The sequence below is a fragment of the Dendrobates tinctorius genome, unplaced genomic scaffold (assembly GCF_039654945.1).
Source record: "Dendrobates tinctorius isolate UK_male_01 unplaced genomic scaffold, ASM3965494v1 ptg000646l, whole genome shotgun sequence".
NCBI classification, from domain to species: Eukaryota; Metazoa; Chordata; class Amphibia; order Anura; family Dendrobatidae; genus Dendrobates; species Dendrobates tinctorius.
Genome location: NW_027362297.1, coordinates 41534 through 59604, shown reverse-complemented (window position 1 = coordinate 59604; position 18071 = coordinate 41534). Strand labels below are relative to the sequence as shown.

At 42.3% G+C, this 18071-nt stretch overlaps 1 protein-coding gene across 1 annotated transcript in view; it reads left to right on the top strand.

Annotated features, from left to right (window-relative positions):
* ATP10A (ATPase phospholipid transporting 10A (putative)) overlaps window positions 1-18071 on the top strand; it is an 88346-nt gene that overhangs the window by 39754 nt on the left and 30521 nt on the right. The window contains exons 5-10 of the mRNA XM_073565306.1: window positions 781-1033; window positions 4463-4680; window positions 4792-4986; window positions 6327-6885; window positions 11919-12022; window positions 14829-14955. Of these exons, the coding sequence (XP_073421407.1) occupies window positions 781-1033; window positions 4463-4680; window positions 4792-4986; window positions 6327-6885; window positions 11919-12022; window positions 14829-14955 (1456 nt within the window). The remainder of the gene's footprint in view (window positions 1-780; window positions 1034-4462; window positions 4681-4791; window positions 4987-6326; window positions 6886-11918; window positions 12023-14828; window positions 14956-18071) is intronic.

The window sequence follows — 18071 nt, the reverse complement described above, 5'->3', positions numbered from 1 at the left end:
AGTTCAGCTCAGTGAGTTCACCACAGATCTTTCACTTCCATGCTTGCTATCAGTTACTTATATTTTTTTTTTTAAATATATATATATAATATGTCTGTGTAACTTGTATGCTGGGGAGAGCTCCTGACATATTCTTTAAATAGGGCACGCGGCTGTAGAATTTGCCTAACGATGCATAAAAGAAGCATTAATGGGGTACATAATGGCTAGCGTGCACCTCGGTTATCTCAAAAAAAAAACTTCACACATTGAATAACATTTTAAAAGCAAAATGGTACCATTATAATAAAATGGATTTCATCTATGAAAATCAGCATCAAACCCTAAGAAAAGACAAAAAGAGGGCAACAGAGTTTGGCAATATTTGTTATTAACATGTGCTATATCGAAATTTTTATGCTTCACAAACTATAAGTAGACTACATAAACCTGAACAACCTATATAGTTCAGGAGACAAAATGGCAAATAGTACAGGGAGTAAAGATAACCTTTAAAACTAATGTTTTGGAAGAAATGTAAATTTGGGTGTAGATATAATCTGGGCAGGCATGCCTCAGGTTCCCAATATATTTCCTCTGATGCACGCTGTCTAGACTATGTGAAAACTGAAATGCAATTACTTTGAATGCAGCTATCTGCATGCGTTTAAAAAAACAAACAACTGAACTTATATTTAGATATTTAGAAGCAGAGCTATTGCTAGATGCTATTTCAGGATGCTGCTATTTTATTTCTAGGAAAATAACGTTTCCTTATTTTTATTTTTTTCCCTTTAACAGGTGCTTATTCCAGTTTCTCTTTATGTTTCCATTGAAATTGTTAAAATCTGCCAAGTATATTTTATTCACCAAGATAAAGACTTGTATGACGAAGAAACAGACTCTCGTCTTCAGTGTCGAGCTCTAAACATCACTGAAGATTTGGGTCAGATACAGTACATCTTCTCTGATAAAACTGGAACACTAACTGAGAATAAAATGGTGTTTAGAAGATGTACAGTGTCCGGAGTAGAATATTCCCACGATGCTAATGGTGAGCACTCTGTACCATGTGCCGAAGGCTGGGAAATTACATTTAGTTTCAATGGCAACAGGAAATTATATGTATGTATACACAGTATGTCTTGTATCTCCATTCTGTATGTCTCCTACCTTCTTTCTCATAGACTTTGGATGAAACGGCAACATAGATGCCAGACCACTGATCCATTCAAGCTCCTCACATTAGTCATATTTTGTCAGTAAATCTCATGATCTTCTATTTCTACCTTTCTATGTAACTTTTAGGCTTTTGTGGTTTCCTATCTTATAAGACATGCTTTGAGCCTTGACGCATAATTAAAGCGAGCCTGTCATCAGGTTTGGCCGATATAAGATATGGCCTTTCAGGGGTTGTCTATAGCATTCTATAATGCTGCAGATAAGCCCCTGATCCAACCCTAAAAATAACTTACTATGCTCACCCGGGAGGCGGTCCGGTCCGATGGGTGTCGCAAGTCCGGGTCTGGCGCCTCCCATCTTCTTAAGATAGCCGCCCTCTTGCTTGTTTCACAGGCATCACACTTGGCCTCTCTTACCTTTCCCGGCGCCTGCGCACTGCAGAACCTTGCTCTGCCCTCAACAGGGCAGAGAAGTACGTCTTTGCAGGAGCGCGATGCCAGTGAAGCAAGCAGGAGGGCGGCGATCGTAAGAAGATGGGAGGCGCCAGACCTGCGACACCCATCGAACCGGACCGCCCCCCGGGTGAGTATAATCAGTTATTTTTCTTATCTTTCAGGTTGGATCGGGGGCTTATCTACAGCATTATAGAATGCTGTAGATATGCCCTGAAAGGCGGTGGCCACATCTGATACCGGCCAAAACTGCTGACAGGTTCCCTTTAATTCCAGTTTTGGAAATAATGAGCCACTTTCAGTCCTGTTAGGTCAAACTGCATTTCATGCTAAGAATTAAAAGCTGCTCTTATATGCATACAGTCATGGCCAAAAGTATTGACACCCCTGCAATTCTGTCAGATAATATTCAGTTTCTTCCTGAAAATGATTGCAAACACAAATTTGGTATTATTATCTTCATTTAATTTGTCTTAAATGAAAAAACACAAAAGAGAATGAAGCAAAAAGCAAAACATTGATCATTTCACACAAAACTCCAAAAATGGGCCAGACAAAAGTATTGGCACCCTCAGCCTAATACTTGGTTGCACAACCTTTAGCCAAAATAACTGCGACCAACCGCTTCCGGTAACCATCAATGAGTTTCTTACAATGCTCTGCTGGAATTTTAGACCATTCTTCTTTGGAAAACTACTCCAGGTCCCTGATAATTGAAGGGTGCCTTCTCCAAACTGCCATTTTTAGATCTCTCCACAGGTATTCTATTGGGTTCAGGTCTGGACTCATTGCTGGCCACTTTAGAAGTCTCCAGTGCTTTCTCTCAAACCATTTTCTAGTGCTTTTTGAAGTGTGTTTTGGGTTATTGTCCTGCTGGAAGACCCATGACCTCTGAGGTAGACCCAGCTTTCTCACACTGGGCCCTAAATTATGCTGCAAAATTTGTTGGTAGTCTTCTGACTTCATAATGCCATGCACACGGTCAAGCAGTCCAGTGCCAGAGGCAGCAAAGCAACCCCAAAACATCAGGGAACCTCCGCCATGTTTGACTGTAGGGACCATGTACTTTTCTTTGAATGCCTCTTTTTTCTCCTGTAAACTCTATGTTGATGCTTTTGCCCTAAAAGCTCTACTTTTGTCTCATCTGACCAAAGAACATTCTTCCAAAATGTTTTAGGCTTTTTCAGGTAAGTTTTGGCAAACTCCAGCCTGGCTTTTTTATGTCTCGGGGTTAGAAGTGGAGTCTTCCTGGGTCTCCTACCATACAGTCCCTTTTCTTTCAGATGACGACGGATAGTACGGGTTGACACCGTTGTACCCTCGGACTGCAGGGCAGCTTGAACTTGTTTGGATGTTAGTGGAGGTTCTTTATCCAACATCCGCACAATCTTGCATTGAAATCTCTTGTCAATTTTTCTTTTCCGTCCACATCTAGGGAGGTTAGCCACAGTGCCATGGGCTTTAAACTTCTTGATGACACTACGCACGGTAGACACAGGAACATTCAGGTCTTTGGAGATGGACTTGTAGCCTTGAGATTGCTCATGCTTCCTCACAATTTGGTTTCTCAAGTCCTCAGACAGTTCTTTGGTCTTCTTTCTTTTCTCCATGCTCAATGTGGTACACACAAGGACACAGGACAGAGGTTGAGTCAATTTTAATCCATGTCAACTGGCTGCAAGTGTGATTTAGTTATTGCCAACACCTGTTAGGTGCCACAGGTAACTTACAGGTGCTGTTAATTACACAAATTAGAGAAGCATCACATGATTTTTCGCACAGTGCCAATACTTTTGTCCACCCTCTTTTTTATGTTTGGTGTGGAATTATATCCAATTTGGCTTTAGGACAATTCTTTTTGTGTTTTTTCATTTAAGACAAATTAATTGAAGATAATAATACCAAAGAATTTGTGTTTGCAGTCATTTTCAGGAAGAAACTGAGTATTATCTGACAGAATTGCAGGGGTGTCAATACTTTTGGCCATGACTGTACTTGTGATTTTCGTTACTAGTGCTTTAAGACAAGTTTTCCTTGGACAGATCCTTAGCATAAATGTAGCAAAGTATAAAAGGAGAAAGACCTTAGGCTGCCCTAAATGACAAATGCCTTAATTTTCCTGCTCAATTTAGGGATGCAGCTTGTAGAAAAATGCATATTTAGCTACCTGAGCAGCCCTAATAGCTACAAAACAAAGCCATCTGTGAATATAATGTTTCAGCTGTTAGTTCTCCCATATACACTCCAGCGCCCTGTGAGATGGGCATCTGTTTAACTTTTTTCTGTCTGCCGGGGTATGGCAGAGCTTGCTCCGAGCATTATTATTAGACCCTGCTGCTGCGGTGGCGATACACTTTTCATTGCAGAAATATTTATTACTTTGACACCCATCTGTCAGCAGCTTTTAATTCTACATTGAAATGGTCTCCCACTCCAGAACTTTTTCTGTATGAATTGCAAACCGAGATATTTCATAAAATTGTGAAGTGTCATTTTGTGTTCTCCATCCAGAAAAGTCTGATACAAGAGCTCCATGTTATAGTCGCAAATAGAAAAGACCAGGTAAATTTTGGTTGTAATGTCTGGTTTATGCATATTTTTGTTGGATCTGATTCAAAGCAAGAGGTGGCAAGAAATAAGTGATTTTAGTTTGTAGATTAATGTTGCAGCATTAAACAGAGAAGGATGACAAGAAGCGTTGATCCTCTAGTTTTGCCATTTGTGGCTGACTTGTTTTCTATAATGTTAATTGAAAATGACTCTCCTTACACTGTTTGCTAAGATGCATATAGAAGTTCTCATTTTTACACGTCCTGTGGCATTTCTAATTTTTCAAATTTGATCTACAGCAAAGCGTTTAGCAGCCTATCAGGAAGTAGAGTCGGAAGAAGAGGATGTTGCGCCAAAATCGGGAACTCTCCCACGACGAGACAGCAGTGGCAGTCATCAAAGTGTAAAAGTGATCCATAGAAGCCAAAGTACTAAGACGCACCGGCGTACAGGCAGCCGAGCTGAAGTTATGAAAGCTAGCATCCTCTCCAAGCACACGGCATTCAGTAGTCCCATGGTCAGTGCTTTCTAAAGAAAATGTCCATCTTTATTTGTATGTAATTGCTGTGGCACAATTTAAATACGCCTTCATACATGTTGTTCATATATTTTTATACTTTCTCTTTAGGAAAAAGATATCACACCTGACCCAAAGCTACTAGAAAAAGTCAATGATTGTACGAAAGCCTTGAAAATTGTGCAAAACCATGAAGATCTTTTTTCCCAATCAACACCAGAACTGATGGATGTACTTGACTTTTTCGTTGCATTGACTATTTGCAACACCGTTGTTGTAACCGCGCCAAACCAACCAAGACAAAAGGTATATGTGGCAATACTTAGTGTACCTATTTGACTCAGTTGTGTAGTTAAACCTTCATACAAAAACATTTTTATACAGTTATGGCCCATTGTTTTGAGACAGATTTGCTGCTGTAATAATAATTTTATTTGTATAGCGCCAACATATTCTGCAGCACTTTACATTTTAGAGGGGACTTGTACAGACAAGAGCCATTACAGCATAACCATAAACACACAGATCATAACAGATACCAAGAGGAATGAGGGCCCTGCTCGCAAGCTTACAATCTATGAGGAAAAAGGGGAGGCACGAAAGGTGGATGGTAACAATTGCTTTCGTTATTCGGACCAGCCATAGTGTAAGAATCGGGTGTTCATATAATGCGGCATGAACAAGTTATCAGCCTAAGTATGTAACAGTACAGACACAGAGGGCTATTAAATGCATAAAGCATGTGAGAACATGAAGCGAGGAACCTGGTTATGGTAAAAAAAATTTGAATAGGCAACACAGGGATAGTTAGGTTAATGAGTTGAGGTGGTAGGCCAGTCTGAACAAATGCGTTTTTGGGGCACGCTTAAAACTGTGGGGATTAATCGTATTAACTTGTTAACCTGGGTAGTGCATTCCAAAGAATTGGCGCAGTCGAAAGTAACAAAGAGTCGAATTCTAGAAATGTGTTTGAGGTGCAAATAACAAGAGCGAGCCAGTGATCGGATGTGAGGGGTGAATGAAAGCTCGGAATCAAGTATGACCCCAAAACAGCAGGCATGTTGCTGTGGAGTAATGGTGGAACCACACAAGGAAATGGCAATGTTGGGCATTGGTAGGTTAGTAGAGGGAGGAAACACAAGGAGTTCAGTTTTTGACAGGTTTCAGATAGAGGGAGGACATGAAGTTAGAGACAGCGGTAAGACCATCACTGGTGTTTTCTAAAAAGGCAGGCGTGATGTCAGGAGAAGTAGTGTATAATTAGGTGTCATCAGTATAGAGATAGTACTGGAAACCAAATCTACTGATTGTCTAGTAGGCAACCCCTTTCTAAGCATTAGCTAGTCCAGCAATTGGCTAAACACTGTGGGTCTGCCTTTTCTTGCTCTCGATTAGGTGTCATTATAGTAGGAGCTTCAAGTGACTTTTCATTTTTTTTTTTTTTAGTCTGACCATGTAATACACTGATGCCGCTAGTCTGCCACAGTAGTAACTAATCTATCATCTATGACAGTCATATTATCGAATAGAGCAATATGGGTAACATTTTTTTTTTTTTCATGAAAACAACTCCTTCCCATAAATCACAGTGACTATCCAGAATCTATAGCTTGCTAAACACTAAAATGAATATATTACATTTTTAGGTAAGGGTTCGATTTGAAATTAAATCTCCAGTTAAAACCATTGAAGACTTCATCCGGAGATTTACACCCAGCAGGCTAACTTCTGGATCAAATAGCAGCAGTTCATCAAGCCTTACGACTAGCAAATCAATGCAAAGAATTGGATCAAGTATCTTATGCTCAACCTCAACTGAGGGCAATTTTATGAAGCTGGAAGGAAACTTGTCCTGCTCTCCACAGATCACTTTAAGTGGTCGGACTTCTCAACAGAGCAGTAAACTGACAGACGATGGACACGAAGGCGAGTTGCGCTACGAGGCAGAGAGTCCTGATGAAGCTGCACTTGTATATGCAGCCAGGGCGTATAATTTTTCTCTGGTTGGTAGATTGTCTGATCAAGTAACAGTGGAATTGCCCCATTTGGGGAGATTAAACTTTGAACTCTTGCACACACTGGGATTTGACTCAACCAGGAAAAGAATGTCTGTTGTGGTTAGACATCCAGTTACAGATGAAATTGTTGTTTACACTAAAGGGGCGGACTCCGTTGTTCTGGATCTCGTAGAACCACGGTCTAAAGGTAAGACATAACATTACTTGTATATTATAGCCATATTCTCCATCTCTCCAGCTGTGCAAAACTACAATTCAGCCACTGGGAGACCACTATATTATATGAAGAGGGTTGGCGCTAGTTGTCTATTGGAAAACTCTGCAATGTACTATGACTTCACCATGGTGACTTTACCTAGCAATTTTTTTTTATTCAGTACGTTTACATTGTACCAGGATTTTACTGTTTTATTTTGCTTTAGCCGGATGTGACATTGTTAAAAGTGACTGGCGCATATTTATTAGGGTATGTTTCAACATTCACGAAATGGCAGAACTTTGGATGCAGCACATGCCCGCTCCGTCCAAAGTGCTGCCGGCTTTGTACGCATGGTAATTCCGCATGTGTTCATTGAACACATGCGGAATCACCGCATCCTATACATTAGACTGTGTTCTTTATCTTGCGGAGACTGAGCGTCTCCACAAGATAAATAGACATGCTGCTGTCTATAAAGACGCGCCACATGTGCATATACGCAGGTTTACAACCTGTGTCTTTGTACACATAGCGGATATGGGATTTCATAATATCCCCTCCACTATGGTATAACATCTGGACACTGCGGATTGTACGCTGCGGCTGTACGAAGCATCCAATCCACTGAAAATACTGAACGTAGAAACATACCCTTATAGTGACTTTATTACTGTGTTACAGCCCAACACTGTGCGGCCCTCCAAAGAAATGCCACCCCACACCATTACTTACCCACTGCCAAACAGGTCATGCTGAAGGATGTTGCAGGCAGCAGATCGCTCTCTACGGCATCTCCAGACTCTGTCACGTCTGTCACATGTGCTCAGTGTGAACATGCTTTCATCTGTGAAGAGCACAGGGCGCCAATGGCTAATTTGCCAATCCTGGTGTTCTGTGTTGGGCTGCACAGTGTTGGGCTGTGAGCACAACCCCCATCTGTGGACGTCGAACCCTCAGACCATCCTCATGGAGTCGGTTTCTAACCGTTTGTGCAGACACATGCACATTTGTGGCCTGCTGGAGGTCACTTTGCAGGGCTCTGGCAGTGCTCCTCCTGTTCCTCCTTGCATAAAGGCGGAGGTAGCGGTCCTGCTGCTGGGTTGTTGCCCTCTTACGGCCCCCTCCACGTCTCCTGGTGTACTGGCCTGTCTCCTGGTAGCGGCTCCAGCCTCTGGACACAACGCTGACAGACACAGCAAACCTTCTTGCCACAGCTCGCATTGATGTGCCATCCTGGATGTGCTGCACTACCTGAGCCACTTGTGTGGGTTGTAGAGTCCGTCTCATGCTACCACGAGTGTGAAAGCACAACCAACATTCAAAAATGACCAAAACATCAGCCAGAAAGCATTGGTACTGAGATGTGGTCTGTGGTCCCCACCCGCAGAACCACTCCTTTATTGAGTGTGTCTTGATAATTGCCAATAATTTTCATCTGTTGTCTATTCCATTTGCACAACAACATGTGAAATTGATTGTCAATCAGTGTTGCTTCCTAAGGCCTGTTTCACACTTCCGTTTTTTGTCGTCAGTCAAAATCCGCCAATTTTAGAAAAAAACGGATCCGCCAAAAAAGGGGCGGATCCGTTTTTTTTTCCCCCATAGACTTACATTAGTGGCGGATCTTGACTGACCGTCGTCCATCCCACCCGTTTTTTGACGGATCCGCCAAGATTTTAGCGGCTCCCGCAACGTTTTTTTGCCTTGACGGTCCGCTATTTTTAAGTGCGCATGCCCGGAAGCTTTACTCCGGGAGGCATTTAACCATGAAATGCCGTTTCGGGAGTGGTGAAAAATTCTCTCTCACTCTCCTTCTCACTCTCTCTCTCTCTCTCTCTCCTTCTCACTCTCTCTCTCTCTCTCTCTCTCTCCTTCTCTCTCCTTCTCTCTCTCTCTCTCTCTCTCTCTCCTTCTCTCTCTCCTTCTCTCTCTCCTCTCCTTCTCTCTCTCTCTCTCTCTCCTTCTCTCTCTCCTTCTCTCCTTCTCTCTCTCCTCTCTCTCTCTCCTCTCTCTCTCTCCTCCCTCTCTCTCCTCTCTCTCTCTCCTCTCTCTCCTCTCTCTCTCTCCTCTCTCTCTCTCCTCTCTCTCCTCTCTCTCTCCTCTCTCTCTCTCCTTCTCTCTCTCTCTCCTTCTCACTCTCCTCTCTCTCTCCTTCTCACTCTCCTCTCTCTCTCTCCTTCTCACTCTCCTCTCTCTCTCTCCTTCTCACTCTCCTCTCTCTCTCCTTCTCACTCTCTCTCCCTCTCTCTCTCTCCTCACTCTCCTCTCTCTCTCCTTCTCACTCTCGCACTCTCTCGCTCGCTCTCCTTCTCGCTCGCTCTCCTTCTCGCTCGCTCTCCTTCTCGCTCGCTCTCCTTCTCTCTCCTTCTCGCTCTCCTTCTCGCTCTCCTTCTCGCTCGCTCTCCTTCTCGCTCGCTCTCCTTCTCGCTCGCTCTCCTTCTCGCTCTCTCTCCTTCTCGCTCTCTCTCCTTCTCGCTCTCTCTCCTTCTCGCTCTCTCTCCTTCTCGCTCTCTCTCCTTCTCGCTCTCTCTCCTTCTCGCTCTCTCTCCTTCTCGCTCTCTCTCCTTCTCGCTCTCTCTCCTTCTCGCTCTCTCTCCTTCTCTCTCTCCTTTTTCCCCAGGCTGGGTTGCTTTTAAAATGCAGACTTCGGTGGATCCGTCAAAACAACGGTCCGGTGGCACCCGTTGGTGTCTTAACGGCCACGGATTCGTGCTCTGCCTTTTTCACGGATTGCAACTGACAGAAAAACTTGTGTGAAACAGGCCTAAGTAGACAGTTTGATTTACTTGTAGTTATATTCTGTTTATTGTTCCCTTTAAATTTTTTAAGCAGTGTATATTCTTTGTGAACATGACCCTGAATCAGGCTACATTAGTGGGGATAAAATTAACTTATGTCTCTCTAAGTGATGTAATGCACAAAAATCGCTGCAATCTTAAGACCCCAAAAAGCTGCCACCTTACAGAATTAAAAACTAATATGTTAAGTGATCCTATGGTGTTTTATAAAAAGTACCAATCCGAAATGAACACAGTGCTTTCCATTGGTCGGAGTATGCCACCAGCTTATGAATTATGGAACACACTGTAAAATAACGTGACATTCAGGTCACTGCCATGCATGTTATCATGTACAAGGTGTTGGCTCTTGGTGTGAATGCCTCATATATTTGTTATACATTTTACAGAAGATAATTTACGAGCTCTTGAGAATGAGTGGGATGGTAAAGTAGCGCATGCTGTGTGTCCCCAAGGGCATAATGAGATTTCCCTCACTCATGTGGTGGTAATGGTCGATACAAAGCTTAATAATCATGTTCCAAGGTCGTGCAGAGCATACCCCTGTAACGTTCCATTGCGATCTATAGGGAGGGGGCATATTGCTAGAGATTTTTATAAAAGCAGCTGCATCTTGTCAGCACGTATGTAAGGAAGATTTTGCAGGTATGTATGTCTGTAGTTTCAGGTGGCTGCTTTGCATGTATTCAAGACAATGTTATGAGAACTCTCATATTTGAGAGCGGCTCTCCTGGCTGCACGTGCGTTTCAGCCTTCGGGTCACGTGGGATTACTTTTTGAACCTGTTCCCAGTATAGAGAGCCAAAGCAGATGGTATCAAATGGTATTTTATGGCTAAAAATAACTGCAATCATTTTGTTTAACAAAAATGCACGTTATTCACTGAACCGTAGCTTCGAGATTTCCAATAAATTGGCGAAATAAAAGACGCAAGTGTACATCATTCATGTCACATTTGGCGTCATGATTTCTGATCAGGACGGCTACATGAGCATCTTGATTTAAAGCAACCTTGATTTGTCATGAAATATAACTTGAGAAGGAAACCATACATTTAAAGGTTATCAGTCAGAAAGTCCCCAAGGTTAGAGCTGCTGCGTTTGTGTCCACAAGTCTACAGATATGCTCATCGCTATATTTTATATTCAGCTCGCCTATACTTGAAAAAAGCAAACTCGCGGTAAAAGTACAAATTTGAAAATGTATTCAGACTGTAAGTCTTGCATAAAGCCACCATACAAGGCCAGTGTGGCCATATTAATCTGATTTATTCCATTTGATGGTTCACAAGACTTATGATTTTCATAAGCAAAGAAGCAGTTGACTTGACTTCCCATCGATAATTGGGTCTTTATAAAGAAGCATAACCCTTACGTAGCGCAGCTGTTAGAGACCTACTTCTAAAAGCAATGGATCAGATCAAATGCGCTGGTACCTGTCAGGTTGGCTACACACAACCAATTTCCCAAACACTCCAAATCTACATTCAGAGGAACATAAATCATGTGCAAGATACCTAGCAGATATCCAAGGCTGCCCACTAAAGGGATCATTTACTGTATGTCTAAATCATATTTCCAAAGCTACTAAATGAAGGCTGTAGAAAAGAGAGCATTTATACAGATGGATATCTGGCTATGCCTGCAGCTCCTCTCCAGTCTGCCCTCCAGAACCAGAAACACTGCAGTCTTTTTTGTCCCACCTTTGTGAAAGACTAGACAGCGGCTACTTGTTTGTTGAAGTATCAATTCTTTTTATTTTCCATTAATCATATTATTTGACACTCCTAAGCCAGGAGAGCTTTCCACAGGTATAGGGCAGTGACCGAAGGCGAGGCTGTCCTTCGGGCTACTGATAACTTCTTTTTACCAAACCATCCCTTTGATCACAAGAGTGAAGCACTTTTATCCCCATTGGAATGGAACAGCCGTGAGCATGATGTCTGCCGCTCCATTCATTCTCTATGTGGCCTGCCAGGTAAAGCCGGCCGAGGCGCTCTTCAGTTCTATAAGCAAGGAAAAGTATACCAGTTTGACCGCAGATTCCCTTCTAATGATAGGATATGTCTGTACCGGTGATGGAGAGAGATCAAATCTAATATCCACAAAGTGCCCCATCATTCTCGTACATTACATATCAGATTGGCCTACAGTGTTCATCAGATTGCCTTCCTGGGAAAGCTCTAGTTTTAACTGTTTGCTGACTTGTTTATTTTTTATATAGGCAGCTCTGTTGGAAAATACCAAAGAAGAATCCAAGCCAAAACTCAAAACTACTTGAACTGTTATGCAGTTGATGGATTACGTACTTTGTGTATTGCAAAACGAGTAAGTGTTCTTTATTATTACTATTAATTTTGCTGTCTCTCAGCAGAGTATATTGATTGTGTTTGTGGTGATCATTTGTTACTTTAAAGGGAATGTGTCATCAGAAAATGCTCTGTTTTAAATCAAGTTTTTATGATCAAAATATTTAAATTTTTCTTGCAATTTTCACTTTGACCACTATGCCTAATAGGCTAATGTTGTTCAGTAGAGATCACTTAGCAGTCATGTCATTATGAAACGCCTAACACCCCCATTACCTTCATTGTGACTTGAGCTGAAGGCAGATAATACAGGGTCGACCACTGTCAGTGGGTGATGACCACTGCTCATCTCTTCTCCCTTCCTTCATCATGACCTCTGTAGAACATGTATACAAAAATGATCCCTTAGAAATCTATTGGTTGTTTTCTTATGTCTCTGCAGCTGTGGTACAGCCCAGACAGCAGAACCTGATACCATCATTCTGTAATTGAGGGAGATTGCACTCTGTAACGCTATAGCATGCAAACATTAAATATGTGAAACTGGAATTACATTACTGCGCTACAAAATAAATGTAGGCTATCAGCCTAGAACTTTAATTGTTATATATGGATGTGGCTACTCTTAGTGTGCACCTATTCACACCTGGTCTCTGTTTGGAAGTGACCGTGAGACTATGCCCCGCAGATTATTCTAGTGCATAAAGTTTGTGTTTAGCACCAGTAATTGTTCAAGCCACTCTTTTAATGTTACAAAAAAAAATGTTTAGCGCAGTGACATGATGGATCGCTTATTTTTGTATTTCCACATTAATAATGTAAGTTCTTGCGTTTTTGTGTTTCTTCTAATTCCTTCTCATTTCCTGTAAGATTTTAATCAATATCTCACTGAACGCAAAAACAATTGCCAAAATTATGACAGGACTGAGTTTCATAGAACATTTGTTTAACCCATAAGTAAATGAAAGTCGTCATATCCGGTAGAGTGTAAGCAGACAAGGGCAGGGCCCTCTCCCGTCTGTATCTGTCAGTCAATGTTAGTTTGTTCACTGTAATTTATATTTGTATGTAACCCTTTCTCATGTACAGCACCATGGAATCAATGGTGCTCTAAAAAATAATATAACTTTACAAAATATTCAGTTTTAATCCAATTAGTTGATGCAAAAATGAATACACACCACATCAAAAACTACTACATCTAATATTTTGTAAGACCTTCATGATTGTTTAGGACAGCACCAACTCTTCTAGGGATGAAATAAGCAACTTGGCTCACTATTGCAACATCTACCTTTTGCTATTCTTCAGGAACGACCACTTGTAGAGCCTGGATGGAGAGTGATGCTCAACTTGTCTTTTTTGGAATTCACCATAGGGGTTCGATTGGGTTTAGATCAAGAGACATAGTTGGACAGTGAATCATTTTTACCCTGTTCTGCTTCAGAAGTGTAACATATGTGTCATGTTGGAAAAGTGCACGTTTTCCAAGGTCATGGGAGCGATGGTAGCAACTTCTGTTTCAATATAGATCAGTACATCTTTGAATTCATGATGCCATCAATGAAATGTAGCTCCCCATCACCAGGAGCATTTAACAACCCTACATAAGGACACTGCCACCACCATGTTTCACTGTAGGTACTTTGCTTTTTTTCTAAATTACATTTTTCTAAATACATGGTGCCTACATTGAAACATACTGATGGCAGGGTCCTTAAGTAGGGCTGCTGAGTGCTTCTGGTGTTGGGGAGCTACATGTCATTGATGGCATCATGAATGTACTGCTCTATTGAAATAGAAGATGGCACCATCGCTCCCATGACCTTGGTAGCCATGCACTTTTCCAACATAATTAATCAAATGCCCATCTGTTTCATTTCTGTAGAGCAGGGTGAAAGTGATTCCGTGGCCAAGTATGTCTCCTGATCTGAAACCAATGGAAAGCCTATGGGAAACGCTTAAGAGAAAAGTTGAGCATCAGTTTTCATCCAGCATTCAGGCTCTAAAAGAGGTCCGTCTTGAAGAATGGAAAAAGATTGTTGCATTAAGTTTCCAACTTGTTCATTCCATGTCTAGAAGACTTGGTGCTTAAGAATCATGAAGGTCTTATAAAATACTAGATGTAATAGTTTTTGATGTGGGGTGTATTCATTTCTGCATCAACTAATTTGAGTAAAACTGAAGATTTTGTTATGGAAGTTTTATTATTAACCATACTTTCATGTTATGGGTTAAAAAAAAAAGTTCTATTAAACCCAGTTAAAATGTTGCAAATTGTTCTTGTATTCAGTGAGATGTTAATTTTCAAAGGGGGCGTACTCCTTTATGCTGAGCCACTGTATGTTTTATTTTTGTTATTTGGCATAGAATAATGTTATTGGCACTAGTATACAGATAAATCCATAGTTTCCTGGTTTTTGCCTCCTCTTTTTCCCTGTAGGGGCACTTTCTTTATAATGTATCCACCAGCTAGTCAAGGTTTCTATTAGAAATCCCCATTCTTTATTTCCTATAAAACGTGGTTTCCTGGCTTGTTATCAGATTTAGTGCCAACATTATTTCACCAGAAGGTGCATTTATCTCGTCATCTTGTATACATGTGGTTACTTGTGAGTTTACAAAAATAGTTTGTCAGGAGCATCTTCTATCTCAGTTAGAATAAAATGGCCTTGTGCAGATAGCGGAATCTAACATGTTGTTAATCCATCTTAGTGTCATCTTATTCTGTGCTGTCTAAACACAAACCATATATTATCCAAGTAGAGTTTACTTCGGAGATTATAGCCCATAAATAATACACATTTTAAATTACTTTCTTCCAGGTTCTCAGTAAGGAGGAGTACGCTTGTTGGTTGAAATTTCATTTACAAGCAGAATCCTCATTAGAGAATCGTGAAGAGCTACTGTTTCAATCTGCAGTTCGCCTGGAGACCAATCTGCATTTGCTGGGTAAGTTTATTAATTTTTCTTTCATACAAAGAATAGGCGGAGGCTGTTATTTTAATACTGTGTAGATACATACTCAGCACTGTTAACTGGTGATGTTCAGGAATCCCTGCACTTTATTTTCTTCTGTCTCATCAGTTGTTAGTTACCATTTAATATAATATATTTTAACACTAACTGCTTAAAGGGAAATGGTCTTTTGAGTCATGTTGCTTGAACCATGGACAGCATGAATCGGATTGTAAAAACTGTTTGCTCTGAAATTCTGTTATGTTACAAAGTAAAACATACTTGGCTACAAAGTCGGCCAGGGACTAAAGGGAGATACCTCACTAGTCCAATTCGGGCCCTAGACAGCTTCTTACCGCCCTACTCCAGGTTGGTTGACAGGTCTCTGTTTATCCATATCTCCTTGTACACATTTAGGCATAGAACTGTTAATCAACTGGAGTAGGGAAGAGAGCACCATGCCGGGGCCACATCGGATTACTCAGGTCTCTCCCAATAGTCCTTTGAAAGTTTTGGAAACCATGAATCAACAGGTTCCCTTTAAATCAGGTCTTTTTGTTAGATGTATTTTATTTTAATTTGCTTTTTATTACCCTTATTGGGCAGTCTGTCTTGAAAAATAATAATCATTTTGCAATTTTCACACTGGCAACTGGGATTCTAACTTCCTGTTTCAGGAAATCACATGTATATTAGCAGCATTATTCTGTCCCGTATTTTGTATTGAAGCGTCTAAGTGGTGTGCAAAGATCATTGTTAGTAATGGGCTCTGATATCGCCTATTGTCAATGATGGATCCTGTGTTATCAGCTGTGGTTGTCCTCCTGCCCCTATTGCTAAAGAGCCTGCTGAAAAGAACAGCAAGTATGTGTTTAAAATAGCCTCAATTACCAGTATGCAAACTGCAAAATTAAATTATTTTTTTTCCCATACAGATTTGTAGATGTTAAAAAATGCTTACATTCTCTAAAAAAAAGCAATTGTTTATGTAACAAAAAAAACATGAATTAAAAGGTAATTTTTCTGTTGATAAATTCTGCTTAAATAGAATATACATGTATCAAGCACCAACCTATTACACTGTTAAGGTAGCATAATATGGCGGCTAACCTGATGTCCCGTTTTAACACTAATGGGGCTATTTATCAATGTGTGTACACTAGTTTTCTGACGCAAAACACTTCAAACTCTCAAAAAAAGCGTTCCTGCATCGTACATACACATGTATAGTTTGGACTGGCAACGAGACGACGTACACTATTTCTTGGTGCCAATAGGCGTATATGGCCAAATGTCAGGCACAGAGCTCTCCAACTCCTTCTGCATTATCATAGCCAGCAGTCCCATCAGCGCGTACGCCCTAATACTGTTTTGCTGGGATTCAGCATCAGCGTCCACCCCAAAAATGATGCAACTTCCTTAGATTTTTGCACCAAAAATGAAGCAAAACCTGATACCTGCATTGTTTTTTACATATTGTTTACACTGAAGCCAAAAAGTTAAATTTTGGTCTCATCTGACCACAGCTCCTTCCTCTGTACATTTGTGGAGCCTTCCAAATGTCTTTGGGTAAACTCAGAAAAAGGGTGCCGTCACACTAAACGATGCACCAGCGATCCCGACAAAGATACGACCTTGTCAGGATTGCTGGTGCCTCGCTACATGATCACTAGTGAGCTGCCAAACAGGCAGATTTCACCAGCGATCAGGACCAGCGAGAATGCTGGTATCCAAGGTAAATATCGGGTAACTAACCGAGCGCGTCGCTTAGTTACCCGCTGTGTACCTTTTGATACCTGTGTGCTGGCGCTGGGAACTGGTATCCAAGGTAAATATCGGGTAACTAAGCGCGCGTCACTAAGTTACCCGCTGTGTACCTTGGATACCAGCTCCCAGTGCCAGCACGCAGGTATCCAAGGTACACAGCGGGTAACTAAGCGACGCGCGCCCAGGGATAGTAAGAGAGGTGTCTATAAGACACCCCCATTACTAACCCCATAGTCAAATTGTCAAAAAAATAACACTCAGATTACAGTCCTTTATGTGAATAAATGACAGACTCCTTTATTGAATTAAAATTAGCCGAGAACTTTTATAGTCACCTTTATGCCCAATCCATTGAAGCGCATATTCACCCCACGGACGTCACTGCGAGCGTGTGAAAGTTCTCACTCTTTGCTCTCACCCATGACAGCACCACGGAAAGAGGGGATCCGCCCATCCTGGACAGGAACCTACAGATTAAAAGGGCGGTACCTCCCCTCCGCCTTCAGTTGGGTTCCTGTCCCTGACGGGTGACCTACAGAACCAGCAGCAGCAGCTTACCAAAGAGGAGATCCAGGGCCGTCCCGTCCGAGGATTGACAGAGGGGAGGCCCCTGTCACGGCGGGGTCGGTTCCTGAAGCTGCCGACGGGCTCGAGAGGGTGAGCAGGGGGGAGAGGACCGAGCCGCTGCTCCGGATAGGAGGCTGGGGCTGGTGGGGACCCAGGGCACGCGCGGGCCACGCTATGGTACAGAGGTGTACCAATATGGCGCTGCCCCGGAAATGAACAAACGACTTCCTGGTCCCCGTGGTTGGCGCATGCGCACCGAGAGCGGTGCAGCCTGGGAGAGGAGGTGACGTCACGCCGGGAGATTCGAAAATGAAAGCGCTGAAAGTGCTCCTGGCTGGAAGCGTCCAGGAAGTGGGGGACAGGGGAACAGCAGGAGCAGCAGCAGTGACACCACCATCTCCGGCAAAAAAGAGCGGACAGGCGTGGTGACCGGTCTAGTAGCCACTCCACGCAGCGCAGTAGATCGGCTGCAAGGAGCAGTCACCATCCTTGGATCAGCCCGTACGGGACCTGAATCCACCTCCCGAACTGGCAACCGCACATACCTGGTGAGTGACCTTTGAGAATGTTCACCATTGTAAAGGTACTGTCACACTTAGCGATGCACCAGCGATCCAGACCAGCGATATGACGCGGTCAGGATCGCTGGTGCATCGCTAAGTGGTGGCTAGTGAGCTGCCACACAGGCAGATCTCACCAGCGACATAGCAGCAGTCGGGGGTCGTTACTTACCTGTCAGACTAGGCGATCCTGACGTCCCCCCGCCCGAGTCCACG